At 50.2% G+C, this 16607-nt stretch overlaps 1 protein-coding gene across 1 annotated transcript in view; it reads right to left on the minus strand.

The window, feature by feature from the left end:
• SPTB (spectrin beta, erythrocytic) overlaps positions 1-16607 on the minus strand; it is a 131994-nt gene that overhangs the window by 65448 nt on the left and 49939 nt on the right. Inside the window, exon 2 of the mRNA XM_003586589.6 lies at positions 9246-9444. Within this exon, the coding sequence (XP_003586637.2) occupies positions 9246-9393 (148 nt within the window). The 5' untranslated portion in view covers positions 9394-9444. The remainder of the gene's footprint in view (positions 1-9245; positions 9445-16607) is intronic.

The following is a 16607-nucleotide window of genomic DNA, read 5'->3' on the forward strand; positions in this document are numbered from 1 at the left end:
GGGCAGCTGGCCCTGGCAGGTGACAGCATTTGGAGGCTATAAGACAGAAGTAAAAATGAGTTCAGGGTTTTGATTAAAGAGGCTCAAGAGGCTGGTGGTGAAAGGAAACATGGGAAGAGATGTCTTAGATGGAGTGCCAAGGAGGAGATAATGCAGACCTGAAGGACATTCAAGTGCTGTCGCCTCAACAGCAGAGGGCTGATCTTAATAGCCTGGGATTCTAGGCTTGTCCTGGCCCTTCCTGCTGTGGGACTTCCCTCGTCTAGAAAGGAGAGGGCAATAGTTACACCTTGCCAACTTCAGAGTGGTTGAAGGGCCAGTGAGATCTGGATAAAAAGCACCTAGAACACGAAGCAGCTGTACAAACACCAAGCACTGCTGTCATGCACGCAGGTGGTGGCTGCATGGAGAGAGGACGCTTGCTGAGAACACGAGGCCGCAGAAGTCAAAGACGGCCCAGGGTTCAGCCTCAGCCTAGCTCTTAATGAACAGAGAGAATTTCTGGAGAACCCAATGATTTACTGAAAAGGGTCGATTCCCTTCCCCCAAGCCAGGAGTCAAAGCTCCGAGGTTCAGGGTAAAGACACATGGTCAGCCCTGCCTCAGGGAGCTTCTCCCCAGGTTCTGAGCTGGAAAGTCCTCCTACAACATCTGGTTCAAGCCCCTTATGTTACAGGTGAGGAACCCGAGGCCCAGAGGAGAAGGAAAGTAAGTTGGCCAAGGTCACCACACTGGGGAAAGTGTGATGGCAACAGGAGGACAGAATTATGTGGTGGGGACTGTTGGGGGCCAGAGTGAGGTACTCCACCCGTGGCAAAGGTTATGAGGAAGGAGCCTCGACATACGCAAAGGCGGGATCGAGCCTCAGGAGTCCCCCTGGAAATCCTCGAGCATCTACCCCCGTAACCAGAGCCTGCCTACTTTACTACTTTGTGCTCTCACCTACACCTCTGACTTTACGGGGGGCTGTCCCCCACCACCTCTTTCGGAGAAGGAGTTAACCTAGAGCTCCAGTTAATAAAAACTCTTGGGCGTGACAAGAGTGTTTTAACCTACAAACTCCTCTGAAGGTTCTCTAGCCTGCCTGACAGGCTCGTCCAGCCACATGTGATTGCTCACAGCCTCCCAACCGTGAGAGGCACGAGATGCTTTAAACCCTCTAAAAACAGGTTCTTTAGAGAAGTTAGAAAACTATAAGTATAGTGGGCTGATTAGAAATTGTATTGGTGAAGGGTTTTTCATTTGTTGAACCAATGTTTGTTGCTAAGTCTCCACATCCCCTGCCCTTACACACATTAATGAATATATAGAAGAAATAAGTATTAACCTTTGATATAAATCACGTTAGACCTTAGGCTAAGTAAATTCTTTCCTTAACTAAAACCCACTATACCCTCACCCTATAGGAATGTAACTTTATTTGGGTGGCGTCTGTTTTAAGAATAATCACCCCTGGAGAAATAAGTGTCCTGGTTGACTGACCGCTGTCACAAGGAGAGGGTCGTAAATTGTCAGCGGGCCCCCCCTGGCCAGAAGATGATGTAACACCCCTAAGACCTCTGTATACATTTGTATGAAGCACCTGACTTTGATAAAAGTCAGGACTGCTGACCCTGCGTGACTTTTGCATAACATCTCAGTGTATAAAAGTAGACCATGGAAAATAAAGAATTGGGATCAGTTTCTCGAAATACTGGTCTCCCCATGTCTCTCTCTCACTCTGGCTGAGTCTCCATCTGGAGCGCAGAACCCACCAAGCTTACTAACTATGCCTGGGCTTCTAAGATCTGACCGGGGAGGCCTCAGTGTCTCCTCTCCTTCGGGAGAACGGAAGGACACCTGCGGCCTATGTAAGTGGTGCAAGCTTTTTGTCTTGCAGTTTTATTGGTCTCCCGCGTAAACCAAGCTACTCAGCCTCTTTTCTCCACTGAATTTTCCTACTGAGCTATCCTTATTCTATTACTCTTTATATCTTTAATTAATATCTAATTGAAGCTACTGTATCCTGACCCTCGCCGACGCCGTCCCCGCTTCGAACTCCCTGGATCAGCCGAGGCTGGACCCCGGCAGGGGACGAACCGCTTTTCTGCTCCTGGTGGCCCCCAAGCTGACTCTTCCTGCCACCTTCTCTTTCCTGGACATTTGTGGAGCCTCTCCGCAATCTGTTCTCCCCATTGAGGTTAGAGTGATCTTTCAAAGCTAAACGTAACCACATCACTTATTTGTGGTGGGTTGGGATGCATGCTAACTTTGTTCATAGCTCAGTTGGTAAAGAATCCACCTGTGATGCAGGAGACCCTGGTTCAGTTTCTGGGTTGGGAAGATCTGCTTGAGAAGGGATAGGCTACCCACTCCAGTATTCTTGGGCTTCCCTTGTGGCTCAGCAGGTAAAGAATACGCCTGCCATGTGGGAGACCTGGGTTAGATCCCTGGGTTGGGATGCATGCTGATGGGTCGGGAGCAGCACCGTCCGTCTGTCAGGCCCTTTCCTGAAGGCCACAGTCTCTGTCCTGAAAGCCTATAGCTCTTCCTGTTGAAAATTCCCACCCTTTGATGCTTCAATTCTGCCGGTCCTTTGCAAGCAATCCCCTCATCAAACATCACCACTATGAGTTACCTGCTGCTTCCTGCCAGGACCCTGAGGATACTCAGGGCCTTTGAAGGCCCCTGGTGACTTGGTTCTTACCCACCCCTCCTATCTCCACTCACTCATCCCACACTCTTACTCAAACAAGCCCCCACTCATCCTTGGACAAATTATAAGCTGTGGGTTATGTTATAAATGCACAATTCCTAGTAAGTCTTCATAGCATTTATCCTAATTTGTCATGACATACATGTATACATGTACAAAGACACATGTGTGGCTATTTTTTTTAAAATTTTTAATTGGGAGATAATTGCTTTACAATGTTGTGTTGGTCTCTGTCATACATGAACATGAATCAGCCATAATACATGTGTCCCCTCCCTCCTGAACCTCCCTCCCACCTCCCACTCCCATCCAACCCCTCCAGGCTGTCACAGAGCACTGGGTTGAGCTCCCTGTGCCATACAGAAAATTCCCACTGAGCTATCTATTCTACCTATGGTAATGTGTATGTTTCAAGGCTACTCTCTCATGTGTGACTATTTGATCGATTTCTTTCTCACTAGACTGTAGAATGAGACTTCCTGGTTGATCCAGTTTTCAGAGTCTGAAGGCCAAAGGGTTTAGAGACAAAATGCTGCCAGAGACTCAGCTACCGGCCTCCCTGTCATTCTTTCTCTGTGACAAGATATAAAGGGAAAATGAACAATTGCTTCAGTTGCTCTGAAAATGACACTCTTGGTACCTCTTCAGCCAAGCAGCAGGCAGGGGGCCCCCGTGGGGGTAGAGGGGCGGGGGTGTCGGCTGCTCCCAGGAGCCAGAAGCACAGGCAAGGCCTGGTGTCAGGACCTGCCTTTGGGAACAAAGCTGACAGTCCACAGGAATGGCCTAACGATGGAGGAAGCTATTAACATGGCTCACTCAGACTGCACCCCACGGGGAGGGAACAGTGTCTCATTATTAACCTCGGTGTATTAATATTTGATAAAGCATCTTCATGATGATAGATAGCAGTCACCCAGAGAAGGGGAAGAGCTGCAGTTCTGCAAAGCATTCTCAGAGAGGAAGAACAGCTTTTATTGAGAGGGCATGATGGGAGAAAGTGTATGCCCTGGGCAGGAGAAAACTGCCCTGACCACACAGCGCAGTCAGCACGATGGCCTCTCTCGTAGGTTGGGCTGCACAGGTAACCGGCAGGCTTCTCTGTGCAGTGGCTTGTCTTAGGGGAAGGAGGGGGACTCACAATGGCTGACCTCCAAGAGAAAGCTGCTGAGCCAATTATTTTTTTTTTCTTCTGACAGTACATTAAAATGATGGCTGATGATTAAAGATATTTCCGTGAATAGAACATTTTCCCAATGTGTGGTCTCTAAATAGAACTCCATTCCACGTTTTTAAATCAGAGAAGAAAACATCTTAAAAAGCTCTCACTAATGACACCATCTTTGTTCTCACAGGTAGCTTAAGAGAGACACTTGGGCTATGCACACCTGATGGATGCCTTTTGGCCTCCAGCAGCTGCTTTTGAAATTGTCATCTTACCAGGCTGCCAAGAAGTTGCTGAACCCTCCTGGCACAACCGTGGTGAAACCCTGCTTTCTGAAAGAAATCATTCACCCTCTGGACACAAAGCCCTTCTCAGGCAACTGGGGCACCTGGGCTCAGCATCATCCTGGGGCAGGTGGGGAAAGGGGAAGGTGGGGGGAGGCCAAGCATCACTTTTTGCCACCAAGATCAGGCAGGAATCCACAGCACCATCTCCGGGGAGTGTCTGGGGTGTCAAGGCCAGCGGGTGGGGAGCAGCACTGCCTGCTGTGTCCGAGGACCACTCCCCTAAGGCTCCGATGGAAAACCTGCTGGCCACAGACCTTAACCTGGGGGCCTGGGTTCAGTGGGTCTGAAAGACGTTCCAGGTTCCCAGCGGAGCAACTGTATGCTTCAGAGCACAGGGACACAGCCTGCAGTGCGCCGTGGCGTTTTCTGAATCATCCCTGACCAACCTCACCATTGGCCTCACCTCATTTCTAGCAAGAAGGCAACAAAGAGAGAACACGGGAAGGAGGCCCGTCTCTAGTTCGCAACATCACTTGCATTCTGATTTAGAGGCAAAAGCAGAGTGGGCTACACAGTTTCGTGAGCTTGGTCTTAAAAGGGAGGCTCTGTGTAGTCTGTCCCTTAGTAAGTGTTCAATGGGCCAAAGAAGGGGAGGAAGGCCACGTCGGTTCTCCCCTCCCCACAGCCTCCTCAGGAGGCCCCAGTCTGCTGTCTGCATCACCGCCGTCCAGATGTCTCTACACCGAGGAGCTGGAAGTTACACAGCAGGCGGCACTTGAGAGGCGGGGAAGCTGAGCAGTGTGCGTGCGCAAGACAGGCAGGGGATGTGGCGAGGATAAGGCACAGGGTTTCTTTTCTCAGGGCACCTTTCTGTTGCTTTCCTCCACTCCTACCCCCCTAGCTGGGTCACATCTGCCCCGAGGCAGAGCCCTCACCCAAATCTCGGGGGTACACAATCGAGTGCAAGGCTGTGTGCAGCACAGAGGCCTCCTCTGGGATGAGGAGAGGGGGCACAGAGGGCGGGCGTTCGGGCCAGAAATTCCCCACAGCCTGCAGTCCCTCATCCAGACCAGCAAGTGCTTACTCGGTGGCGCCCAGGATGAAGGACAGGAGATGAGGTGAGACACAAAGGGGAAGACACAAAGGCTGGAACCTCTTGGAGGGATGGGAACTAGGGCTCTCCAGCTGCCTTCCTTCCTCCAGTCTTTCAAGGCAAGTCCCACAAGTAGGCAGGTGCCCGAGGCAGGCATCAAAGCAGAGGATGGCCTCCTGTTCGGGAAGAAGCCTCAGGACTCACCCGCCACCGAACCTCAAGAAGCGCTGCCAGCTTTAGAGGCCAACGCTGACAGCAGCATTTGCCCGGGGACCTACCAGGCTTCCAATCCTCCCCTTGCATTGCCAAGGTCAAATCCATCCCTATCCAGCAGCCTCCTGCAGCATCTTCTTACCCACCTCCCCCTTTGCTTTAGTCAGGCTGATCCAGTTTCAAATGCAGAGTAATTCATTCTGGAGAGAAGTCAGGTATCTGTATACCAAGGTGGAGGTTTCCAGGCAGAATAACCAGATGGCTTGTTTATTTTGACTCCAGGAGAAGAGCTGGGAATGATTTGAAAGGCAGGAGAGAGACTGTCTCCTCTGGAGCTCAGAGGAAGATGACTTAGGAGGCAGAATAGACAGAGTCCACTTAACCAAATGCAAGTCTTCTAACCACGGGTCACTAAGTAGAGAGGGATCAGGAGGCACTGCCACACTAAGAAGGGCATCTAACAAGGTCCCGTCATTGTTGGTTTCTCGGGTCTTCCCATCACCCATCTAATCACCCAGCTAATGGCAGAGACACACCTGGGATCCAGACTGGATGCCTAGGAAGAAGGTGCTGCACAGCAGGGGGCTTCATCCCCACGGCCCCTGGGTCCCTGGAGACCAAGCCAAGAGCTCCAGGCACAAGCATTAGCCTAATTTTACTGGTTCCTGGCTCCTTTTCAGACCCAACCCTTCTAAGACAAAGCAGGGTGGTGGTTAGGAGGGAAGAAAATGGCCCCGGAATGGCCAAGGTAACTGGGACATTGTCTGGACTGATGATCACATATATTTGAAGTTGGGAGAAGACAAGGGACAGAAAGATACTATTACTATTCCTGGGAGTTCCCTGGCAGCCTGGTGGTTAGGACTCTGCACTTTCACTGTCGAGGGCCTGGGTTCAGTCCTCGGTCGGGAAACTAAGATCCCACAAGCCGCTGGGCTGGAAAAAAAATACTGTTCCCAAATAGATTTCCTGTAAATACTAACATTCATCAAAGGATTTAATTAATACAAAACTTTCATAAACCTTATCTTACTTGACCTTCACAACAACCTTGGCAAAACACTACGGTCTTCATTTTGTAAAACAGGAGACTGATTGAACTGTCCTGCAAGGTGGTAGCCTTAACGGTGGAACCAGAACCTGAATCTGGGTCTTGTGACATTTTCCTCCTCACTCCAGGACCTTCAATCTCAGGTGGAAAAGGCCAGGCCAACCTCTCCAGTCCTGCCACATGTACCTATGAAGCAGATCACCACCATCTTAAAAGAAAAACAGGGCTGCATGCCTTCCTTGCAGTAATATACCTAGGAGTGGGGGAGTGGCCGTGGAGAGTGCAGAAATGGTGCAGACCAAAGGTAGCTTCAGCTCCCTCAGCCTCTTTGGAGAGGCTGACAGCTGCCTAGACTGCCAGGGGAGCCCCAAAGATGGCACTGAAGAGAAAAACATTAAGAAGTTAAAACTAGTGGGGATCTGGGTGTGGGAGGCTATTGCTCCTTGCTTCTGCTCCGCCCACCCACCAGAATGGTCAATTCGGCCACTCTACCTTGGACCTTCTCAAAGCTTTAGCTTCTCCCACAGATCACTCAGAGTGGACACTCAGGAGAGGAAAGTCAGTTAACTGGTTAGGGTTTTATTTGTTTAAAAAAAAAAAACCCTGAATAGACCCCAAACTTGCATGTTTACTTGCTATCCAGATGTTCTAAATGGCTAAGATCCAGGCATGTAACTCTATACTCTGTGGTTCTGCTCCTCCTGGGGGGCTTTCAGATGCTATGATAGAGGAGATGCACACTTGTAGTGAGGAATACACAGGCTGAAGGATGCCCTTTCCCGATCAACTGGCTCAACTTACTTCCACCAGTTTCCCAGGCTGCGCATCAATCAGACCAGGCTGCCATGCATATCAGCCAACTCTAAGACCATTGTCCTGTGAGCCACACACACACCCTTCAGTCCCCAGCCCAAGGACCACCTCTTCCACAAACAAGTCCTTGATTCTCCCTGTGTCTTCTGCTTTGTTCTCTCATTGCTATTTAATTATGTGTCTTTCCCATAGTTCTTCTCTAATTCTATTCTTGCTAATTAATTATGAACATCATTTATTTCCCTAATAGATCATAAACTCCTCAGAGACAGATACTATGTTGAGTCCAGTTCTGTGCTCCCCCTTATCCACATTCATGTCTGGGTAGAGGTTCGGCTTTGCATATAGTAGGCATATGACTGATAATTGTTAAAATGGAATTTACCCTGGTTTCTTCAAAAACAGGCTATCTGTAAAACACAAAAGACAGCCTCACCCCTCAAGCTGCCCTTTGACAAACTTTATGGAGTATGGTACCCTCTCCCCCTAGGTGTATCTCAGGGTCACTGCAGCCAGACCTGGCCAGCACAAGACACAGAGAAAGTCAAACCAGACTGGCAAAGGCAAGGGCTTCAAGCCTGGTTATTTAAAGAGGTTAAAATTACATAAGCAAAAGCAAGGGACTGGTGCTGTTATACATTCCCAAGGAAAACCAAGGAAGGATTTTGTGGGGTCAGGGGTGGCGAGGAGGAAATGAGGGAAGAAGAAAGGGAGTTTCCTGCAAAGAGCAAAGACCAAATGGGTGATGGCTGAGACCTGAAAAGATCCCCCCCCACCACAAGGAGTGAGACATACCATCCCTTTTACAGGGATGGGAGGCCCGGACACTCCTGTGATGAGGGGTCGTCATGGTCTCAGAGAGGCCCTGCTCATGCCTCAAGATGCTGGAGAACTGGGCACCAGGGAGCTGAATGCGGGGAGAGAAGGTGGAAGAGAACCACCAGGAACCTTAGAGAGGGCCATGGGCACTGGCAGAGGGAGAATCACCCCAGAGAGTGCTTACGGGAAAGGCTGTGCCCTTCGTACCAGGCGGAAGATGGAACAACCAACGACGGGTAAACAACTCTGATCTGGGCCAGTCCCTGATGGAGCAGGTGAAGAAATCCACCCCTTTCCTGGGATAAAGCCACACACACCCATCACCACAGGACCTAAGCTTTCTTTATTGGTTGAGGACTTAGGGTCAGAACACAGCTACCCTGGGACAGGCTCCAGAGAGGCAATGGTCATAGTGATTGGTGGGGGAAAAAAAAATCTCAAGAATCAGCTCTCAGCCAGCAGGGGAAAGAGAAGCCATTTCTACTAGAGATTTGAAGATCTCTCTCTCCCTCTCCGTCCCTCCCTCTCTCTCTCTCTCTCTCACATACACACACACATCTATTATGAACCTGCTAAGTAAAAATCTAATTCCAGTTTAAGTATAAGAGGTTTAGTCCAGAAAATCCTCCTCTCTGAGGCAGTGTGGGGAAGATCTTATCTGTTCTCCATTTCCTATCAAATCACCCTTTTTCCTTTTGGGGCCACAGAGGAGATGATGAGAATTCCCCTATCCAGGACCAGGCAGGAGATCGAGGTAGAGAATGAGGCCCATGCCCCTCTGCCCGGCTGACCCACCCCTCACAGGCTCTTTCGCCCAGACCTCTTCTACTTCTGACTGTAGCCACAGGTCATTCAGGGCAGAGGCAGAGGACAGGGCCCACCTGGCACCACTTCCCGCCTGGAAGAAAGTTGAGGGCACGTGGGACGAGAGGCTGCCTACCCTGTGCTCAGTCCCAAGGGGCCCTGACCTCTGAGCCACGTGGCCACGTCTCCATCGCCTCCCTGCCAGGGCTCACGCCAAACACACCCAGGGGATTCATCACAGGCGGAAGGGCAGTGAACCTTGGGATTAGGAGAGAGGCTGTCCTAACCCCCATGGCCCCAAAGAGTACCTGCCAAGGCCTTGATCCGGGACCTCTCAAAGAGCCTGGCTGAGCTGTTGTCATTATCCAGCTCATCATCCGGGCCGTCCCAGCGGGCATTGATCCGGCTGTACGGTGGCTGGTTGCCCACGTTTTCAAACTCCGTGGCTGATGTCATGTCAGCAGGCTGTCCGCAGCTACGCCTGCCTCAGTCTTCATGGAAGGGTCCCTGGTGGGGGGACAGTAACACAGTCAGAGGGTTAGCGCCCAGCCCCTCGGACTTTGTCTCAGGGGAAACTTATTTGGAGCGGCCAATAGAAGCAGATCCTTGTGGGAGCAGCACATGGTGCCCTGTGCCCGGCCACAGCTGACCAGGGGTCACTGGGTCACCCAGTAGAAAATATTGCAGAGCAGTAACAGGGACAGTGCCAGCGGGGACAGAAGGTTGCAGGCAGCAAGGGTCAGGACGGCCAGCAGGTGGAGATGTCGGACGCAAGCCTGCTTCCTCCAAACCCGCTGCTACGGCCACAGAGGCGGGTGGCTCTCCTGGGAGCCAGAGGCTGGCAGGGACGAACTGGGCAGAGCAGCGCTACCCTATGACCTGGGGACCCAACCTGGAGGGGGGGTGGGGACAGGGCAGGAGAGGGAGAAGCTGGGAGCTGGTGGAGTCTGACTCAAACGTGAATCAGTGGGGAGAGAGGCAAGCATGAGCTTTGAGATGCCACTGGTGCGCCAGCCCGGAAGCTGCACTGGGGAACGTTAACTCCTCCCAGAGGCTCCCGAGAGCCCTCTGAGTTCTTGGCCTGCAGCCAGCAGTCAGAAAGCTGGCTCTTGCTTTTGCCTTCTCTGAAGTGTGCCCAGGTGCTTCGACAAGCTCTCTGGTTGCATCTCAGGACAGACCGTGGAGCCAGACCAGCCTGTTGTCCCTTTGAGGCCATCAGCATGATGGTGGGGTGGGGTGGCGAGGGGATCCCACAGACAACAGAGCTGTGTGTGTTCATCCGTGCTGTGAACACAGGCGGCAGGAGCACTGGGTCCTTACTCGCCTGTCATGTATCACGTTTATGCTCTCATTCATGATTAATTCACATATGCGCCAATTCCCTACGAGGTGGCGGGTACTATGCCAGGCATAGCACCTTATGAATGAGACAGAAGGGCCCTGTCCTCATGGAGCTTATATCCCGGCAGCAAGCGGGATGATTAAAGAAGCACATACAATACGGTGTGATGCTGTGCCACAACTGGGAAAGAAGGGTAGCGTGAGGGACACATGCTGGACGCTGGGTGTCAGGGGAAAGAGAGTTTAAGCGGATTCCTAGAGGGAGCTTGGAGGCATCCTGTAAAGGGAAGATGGAAAGGAACGAGTCCAGAAAAAAGGAATGAAGAGCAGGTGCAAAGTTCTGATGGTGAGAAAGGGTATGGCAAAATTTAGCAATCTTATGATGTAGCTGGAGGATGAGGGCAAGGTCAGGGAGAAAAGGTCAGGGAGAGGGAGGCTAGAGCAGCCAGGCTGGGACCTGATGTCCTGGGCTTTTGAAGCAAGACGGGCTTCCCTTCAGTCTTAACTGCCTAAACTGTACCTGTCCTTCAGTCATCCCCCCCAGGGAGCTTAAGAGACTCCAAGATCAAGTCTGTAAAAGAGAACAGGGAGCCCAGAGCCTTCCTATCCAAGAGGACAAAAGGGGGCGGGGGTGGGGAGGCTGTGAGGCAGACAGATGACAAGTGTTGACAACTAGTGAGCTGTGAGGTAAGCCACTCCCTCCAGGAGCGTGCGTGCACACACACAGTCATCCAACACACACACGCTCAGCCACCCAAGCAGACGCGTGCCTGAGGAAGAAATGAAGCAAGCTGGTGTGCTGCGATTCATGGGGTCGAAAAGAGTCAGACACGACTGAGCGACTGAACTGAACTGAACTGAATGAGCCCAAGCATCACTGCAGCACCAAGGCCCTAGTTTTTCAGACAGAATCCCTTCAGGCTCTTTTTCCCTCACCTGACTAATCAATCCCACCACATCCCTTCGAGGTAAGACTGGAGCCAGAGTTATCCACCCTAATTGCGCAAGGGAGGAAACCAGGGCCTGCTAGGAGGAGGCCTCCCCAAGGTCATCTAGGGAATGACGGCTGTTGGCTGGGAAGGAGGCCGGGCTGGGAAGGGGCCGCTGTACCCCCTTCAAGCAGGCAGGTGGATTTTAGAGATGCAGGTGAGGAAAGAACATGGCCCAGGGGGCCAGAGGGCATGCCTCAGCTTCCAGAGCTTGCCAAGGTGTTTGCTGCTGGGGGAGGGGAGGGTAAAGATGGGGGAGTCAGCCATCACCCCACCAGGTCCACCCTGTGATTCCAGACCTGGGACCCAGAACACCCTCGTCCCTTCTGAAACCTGGCATCTTCCACGGTCAAGTGTGCTGCTTCCAGGGCTGAGATGTCCCACTCAGCTGGCCTGGCAGGGGTGGCTAGAAGGGACCCCTTACGGGACATCACCAGCAGCTCGGAGCTGTGAGCGGGGCGGGACCAAGAGGCTGATCGTCTGAGCTGGGCTGAGCTGCCAGACGCACGCGGGGAGATGAGATCAGATCCTGCGCGCAGGAGGTAACCGGACCCTGGCTCTCTTTCTCATCTCTGGCTATTTTTAAGAGTGGCTGAGCTGAGCAAGGCCCAGGCCGGCCATGGGGCCTGGGGAGTGAGATTACCTTTGCCGCGGCTCCGTAAATAAGTCTGCCCCAGAAAGATGAGCCTTAGCGGGCAGACCAGCAGGCTGGGCATTCATGACAAGATTGATGGCCCTGGGTGCAGAGGAGCAGCCACTCGACAGCCATTCATTCTGCTTAAACCCGCCCTGCCTCCTGCGACCGGAGCTCAGAGGAGGTAGCAGCCAGGCAGCGGCTCTGCCGGGAATGTAAAAAAACACATGTGCGTGTCTAAATACACAACTCAAGGTGTTTTTTCTTTTTTCTTTAGGAGGGTCAGGTCTCCAAAGAGACTCGGAAACTAAAGAAAGGCCCTCTTCCTCTGGCTCCCCAGCCTTGCCCACCCCAGTGGCCTGCCCAGATGGCATCCCACCAGGGCCAAGGAGGTAGGGGTGGGCTGGTGTGCTCAGTGGCAAGGGGAGAATCGGGTGTGAGAGGCAGGAGAAGAAAATAAGAAAAAAGGAAAGCTACAGATGGTGATTCCAGGAAAACAAAGCAAAACTCGCCTAAAAACAGATTGAACCCAGGGTCACCCATAACCGCTACAATCTTCCTTGCAAGGCCTGGCAATAAAGAAACCACCATGATGGAAAAGAATAGCATATGCTGGGGTCACATGGTGGGAACACCTAACCAAATGTGGAGCCATGAAAACGACATTTAAGTTGGTACTGGAGAGGAAGTTGGAGCTGAGGCGATTTAGTCATGTTTTTAAGGATATAGGTAATTTCTGCAGCCAGACTGGCCCTCCATGAATATGTTAGTTACTCAGTTGTGTCCAGCTGTTTGTGACCCCATGGACTGTGGCTCACCAGGCTTCTCTGTCCATGGAATTCTCCAGACAAGAATAATGGAGCGGATAGTCATTCCCTTCTCCAGGGGATCTTCCTGACTCAGGGACTGAACCTGGGTCTCCCACACTTCAGGCAGATTCTTTACCATCTGAGCCCTAAGTATGGCAGACAGCAATTAAATGGCTAAAAAGAGGCCCCAAACTGCACCTCACTTCCCTGCCAGCAAATCCAGGAAAAAAAAAAATAAGAAGTAGTTCCATGTCCATCTACTCCCTAGTTTACTCTGAAGCCCCCTAGAAGTCCTTCTCATGACCCACCACCAGGGCCTCATCAGGGTCTTCTCTGGTATGTGTCCAGGAGAACCCGCTTTCCCTGTCCATCTACCGGCCTGACAAGTAGCTGAGCAAGTCTGTCTCCAAAACCACAGTCTGAGGCTCAGCTTCACCTGGTAGGCTTCTGTCACCCCATGACTCCAGGATACACTTTGAGTGGGATGGGTTGGGTCACTAGAAAACTTGCCCACAGCTCTGTACTGAAAAGCTCATGCAATTACACAGCACACTCGCTTGCATAACGAGCGCCTGCCTGGGAAATGGATTTCACAATATCACTGATGCAACCCACAGCTCCACCCTTTTCTGGTGTGCCTAGGGACCATCTGCTTTTTGAGATCAGGTGTTAGGCCTTGGAATTTCAACCCCATGTGCTATGTCCTGTTAATCCCGGGGTGGGTAGGAACCCAGGAAGTGGCTGTCATGGTATCTGAGCAGAAGAGGACGGATGCTTTTTTCTTCCTCTCTGTACCCCATCTCTTCTTCCCTGGACCACACAGATGTGAGCAGTAACAAAGCCCAGGAATGAGAAATGGAAGAAATACAGGCTGATGCTGTGTTTCCTTAGCAGGGTCATGGGTACAGGCTATTGCAATAGCTTAAATACAGTCTTCCAAAAGCAGAGATCTTAGATTCTCTCTCTCTTTGTCTTTAGCTATAAGATTTGACCCCTTACTTGCTTCCTATTTTGTCCTGCTCCTTAATGCTACCTCTAGCCTGCTTTTAATGTGTTTTGGTACCATGCCAACCCAGGTCAGAAGATTAAATCCTAAAGTTTCCCTGGAACCTTCCTGCCAATGCTTTTTACCAAAACAGAACATTCCTCTATTCCCTTTGATCGTAATCTCACTGCATATTCACAGATACCTTAAAGAATAAATACATAAACACTCACTAAAACAGCAGGAGAACCAGTGAGACACCCAGTGCAGAGTACTCTAAATCTATCTCCACCCCCAGCCGCCTCCCCATCCCCCAGCTCCAGTCTGGCACCTCCATCTGTCTAGCAGACGTCTCCACCTAGAAATTACGGCTCAGTCTCAGTATGGCTGAGGCTGAGCCCACGGCTCCCAGCACAGCAGAGCAGGGGAGTTTTGGGACCATGGGGTGACAGTGAGGCCCAGACAAGCGTACCACATGTGGGTGACCATTTCTGCATCTGGACATCACCATCTGTGCCTGGGCCAAGCCGCTGCCTCTCCTTAGAGCTTGCTCTGCTTTCCCACATTCCACAGATCCCATCCCAACCCAGCCTGGCTACCAGTTCATCGTTAGCAGGGTATGGTTTGGGGGTTCTTAAAGTCTCAAAATTTCTCTCCATGGTGGCCACCATCAAGGATATCCATCCATCTGCAACATCCTGGCCATTCTGGTTCACTACTGTTTGGTAAGGCTTTGCCCAGACCCTTCTGCTCCAGTTTCTATCAACAGGCAGGGACTTCAGGCCTACATGTCACAACTTGCCCGTCTTCATCATGGAAAAATCTCCTACTAAGAACTGGCTTCAGTCATGCTGCAGCTGCTTGGATGGGGGATGAGGGGTGGGATCCTGGCCCCAACAGTTCTTACAGGGATTTGATTGGGGAACAGGTGCTGCCCAGCTCTGATGCAGGGATTGGCCCATCAACCCTCTATCTTAACACCACCTATCAGCACCTCACATCCAACACAGAGGCAAAGGTCTACTGGGAATGATTAAAGGCAAGGGGAGAGGTGATCTTAATACACATTAAAAAAAAAACAACAAAAAAAAACCTTTAGTTGTGGCATGTGGGATCTAGTTCCACCACCAGGGATCGAACTAGGGCCCTCTGCATTGGGAATGCAGAGTCTTTACCACTGGGCCACCAGGGAAGTCCCTAAATGGTTTTTAAAGATTATCTTCTATTCTGATTCTTGGGCTTAATATCTACATTTACAGAAAGCTATTATAACCCGTCCTACTTCTTATCTCTCCCAACTCACTTCTTTCAAGATAGTCACTGGCCTCCTCCCCACAAATAAGCAAAGTCTCTAGTCATCAAATTAAAAACCTGAATGACCAGTTTCTGTTCTTCCATGAAGACTTTTCTAGTTACCTCTCTCTTCTCTGAGGAAAACTGCACAGGGAGGTACTATGGTCTCAATATTTGAAGTAGTCAAGAATAGATCAAAATGCCTAGAGACTGGGAGAAAATATTTGCAAATGATGCAACCAACAAGGGCTTAATTTTCAAAATACATAAAAAGCTCATACAATTCAACAATAAAAACAAGCACCCAATCAAAAAATGGGCAAAAGATCTAAATAGACATTTCTCCAAAGAAGACATTCAGATGGCAAACAGGCACATGAAAAGATGCTCAACCTTGCTAATTATTAGAGAAATGCAAATCAAACTACAGTGAGGTACCCCCTCACACCAGCCAGAATGGCCATCATTAAACAGTCTGCATATTGTCAATGTTAGAGAGGCTGTGGAGAAAAGCGAGGCCTCTTACCCTGCTGTTGGGAATGTAAATTTTCATACTGGAAAACAGTAAGGAGGTTTCTTAGAAAACTAAAAATAGAGTTGCTATATGATCCAGCAATCCCACTCCTGGGCATATATCCTGACAAAACTATTCAAAAAGACACAGGCACTCCTGTGTTCACAGCAGCACTGTTCACGACAGCTAAGACATGGAAATAACCTAAATGTCCATTGATAGTTAAATGGATAAAGACGATGTGGTACATATATCCAATGGAATACTACTGAGCTACCAAGAAGAATGAAATAATGCCACTTGTATTAACAGCAACATGGATAAACCTAGAGATTATCATACCAGGTGAAATAAGTCAGAAAGAGAAAGACAAACACAATATGCTATCACTTACACATGGAATCTAAAATATGATACAAATGAACTTATCTACAAAAAAGACACAGACTCACAGACATGAAGAACAGACTGTGGTTTCTAAGGGGCTGAGGGAGGGATGGACTGTGAGTTTGGGATTATCAGTGGAAACTGTTATATATAAAATGGATAAACAACAAGGTCCTACTGATTTAGCACAGGGAACTATATTCAATATCCTGTGATAAACTACAATGGAAAAGAATATGAAAAAGAATGTATACACGTGTAAGACAGGATCACTTTGCTGTACAACAGAAATTAACACATTGTAAGACTCTTGAGAGTCCCTTGGACTGCAAGGAGATCCAACCAGTCCATTCTAAAGGAGATCAGCCCTGGGATTTCTTTGGAAGGAATGATGCTAAAGCTGAAACTCCAATACTTTGGCCACCTCATGCGAAGAGCTGACTTATTTGAAAAGACTGATGCTGAGAGGGATTGGGGGCAGGAGGAAAAGGGGACGACAGAGGATAAGATGGCTGGATGGCATCACCGACTCGATGGACGTGAGTTTGAGTGAACTCCGGGAGTTGGTGATGGACAGGGAGGCCTGGCGTGCTGCGATTCGTGGGGTCGCAAAGAGTCGGACACGACCGAGCGACTGAACTGAACTGAACTGAAATCAACTATACTTCAATAATATAAATTTTTAAAAGAATAGGTTGAAATAATTGCGAAGAGCTGA

The sequence above is a fragment of the Bos taurus genome, chromosome 10, assembly GCF_002263795.3.
Source record: "Bos taurus isolate L1 Dominette 01449 registration number 42190680 breed Hereford chromosome 10, ARS-UCD2.0, whole genome shotgun sequence".
Taxonomy (NCBI): domain Eukaryota; kingdom Metazoa; phylum Chordata; class Mammalia; order Artiodactyla; family Bovidae; genus Bos; species Bos taurus.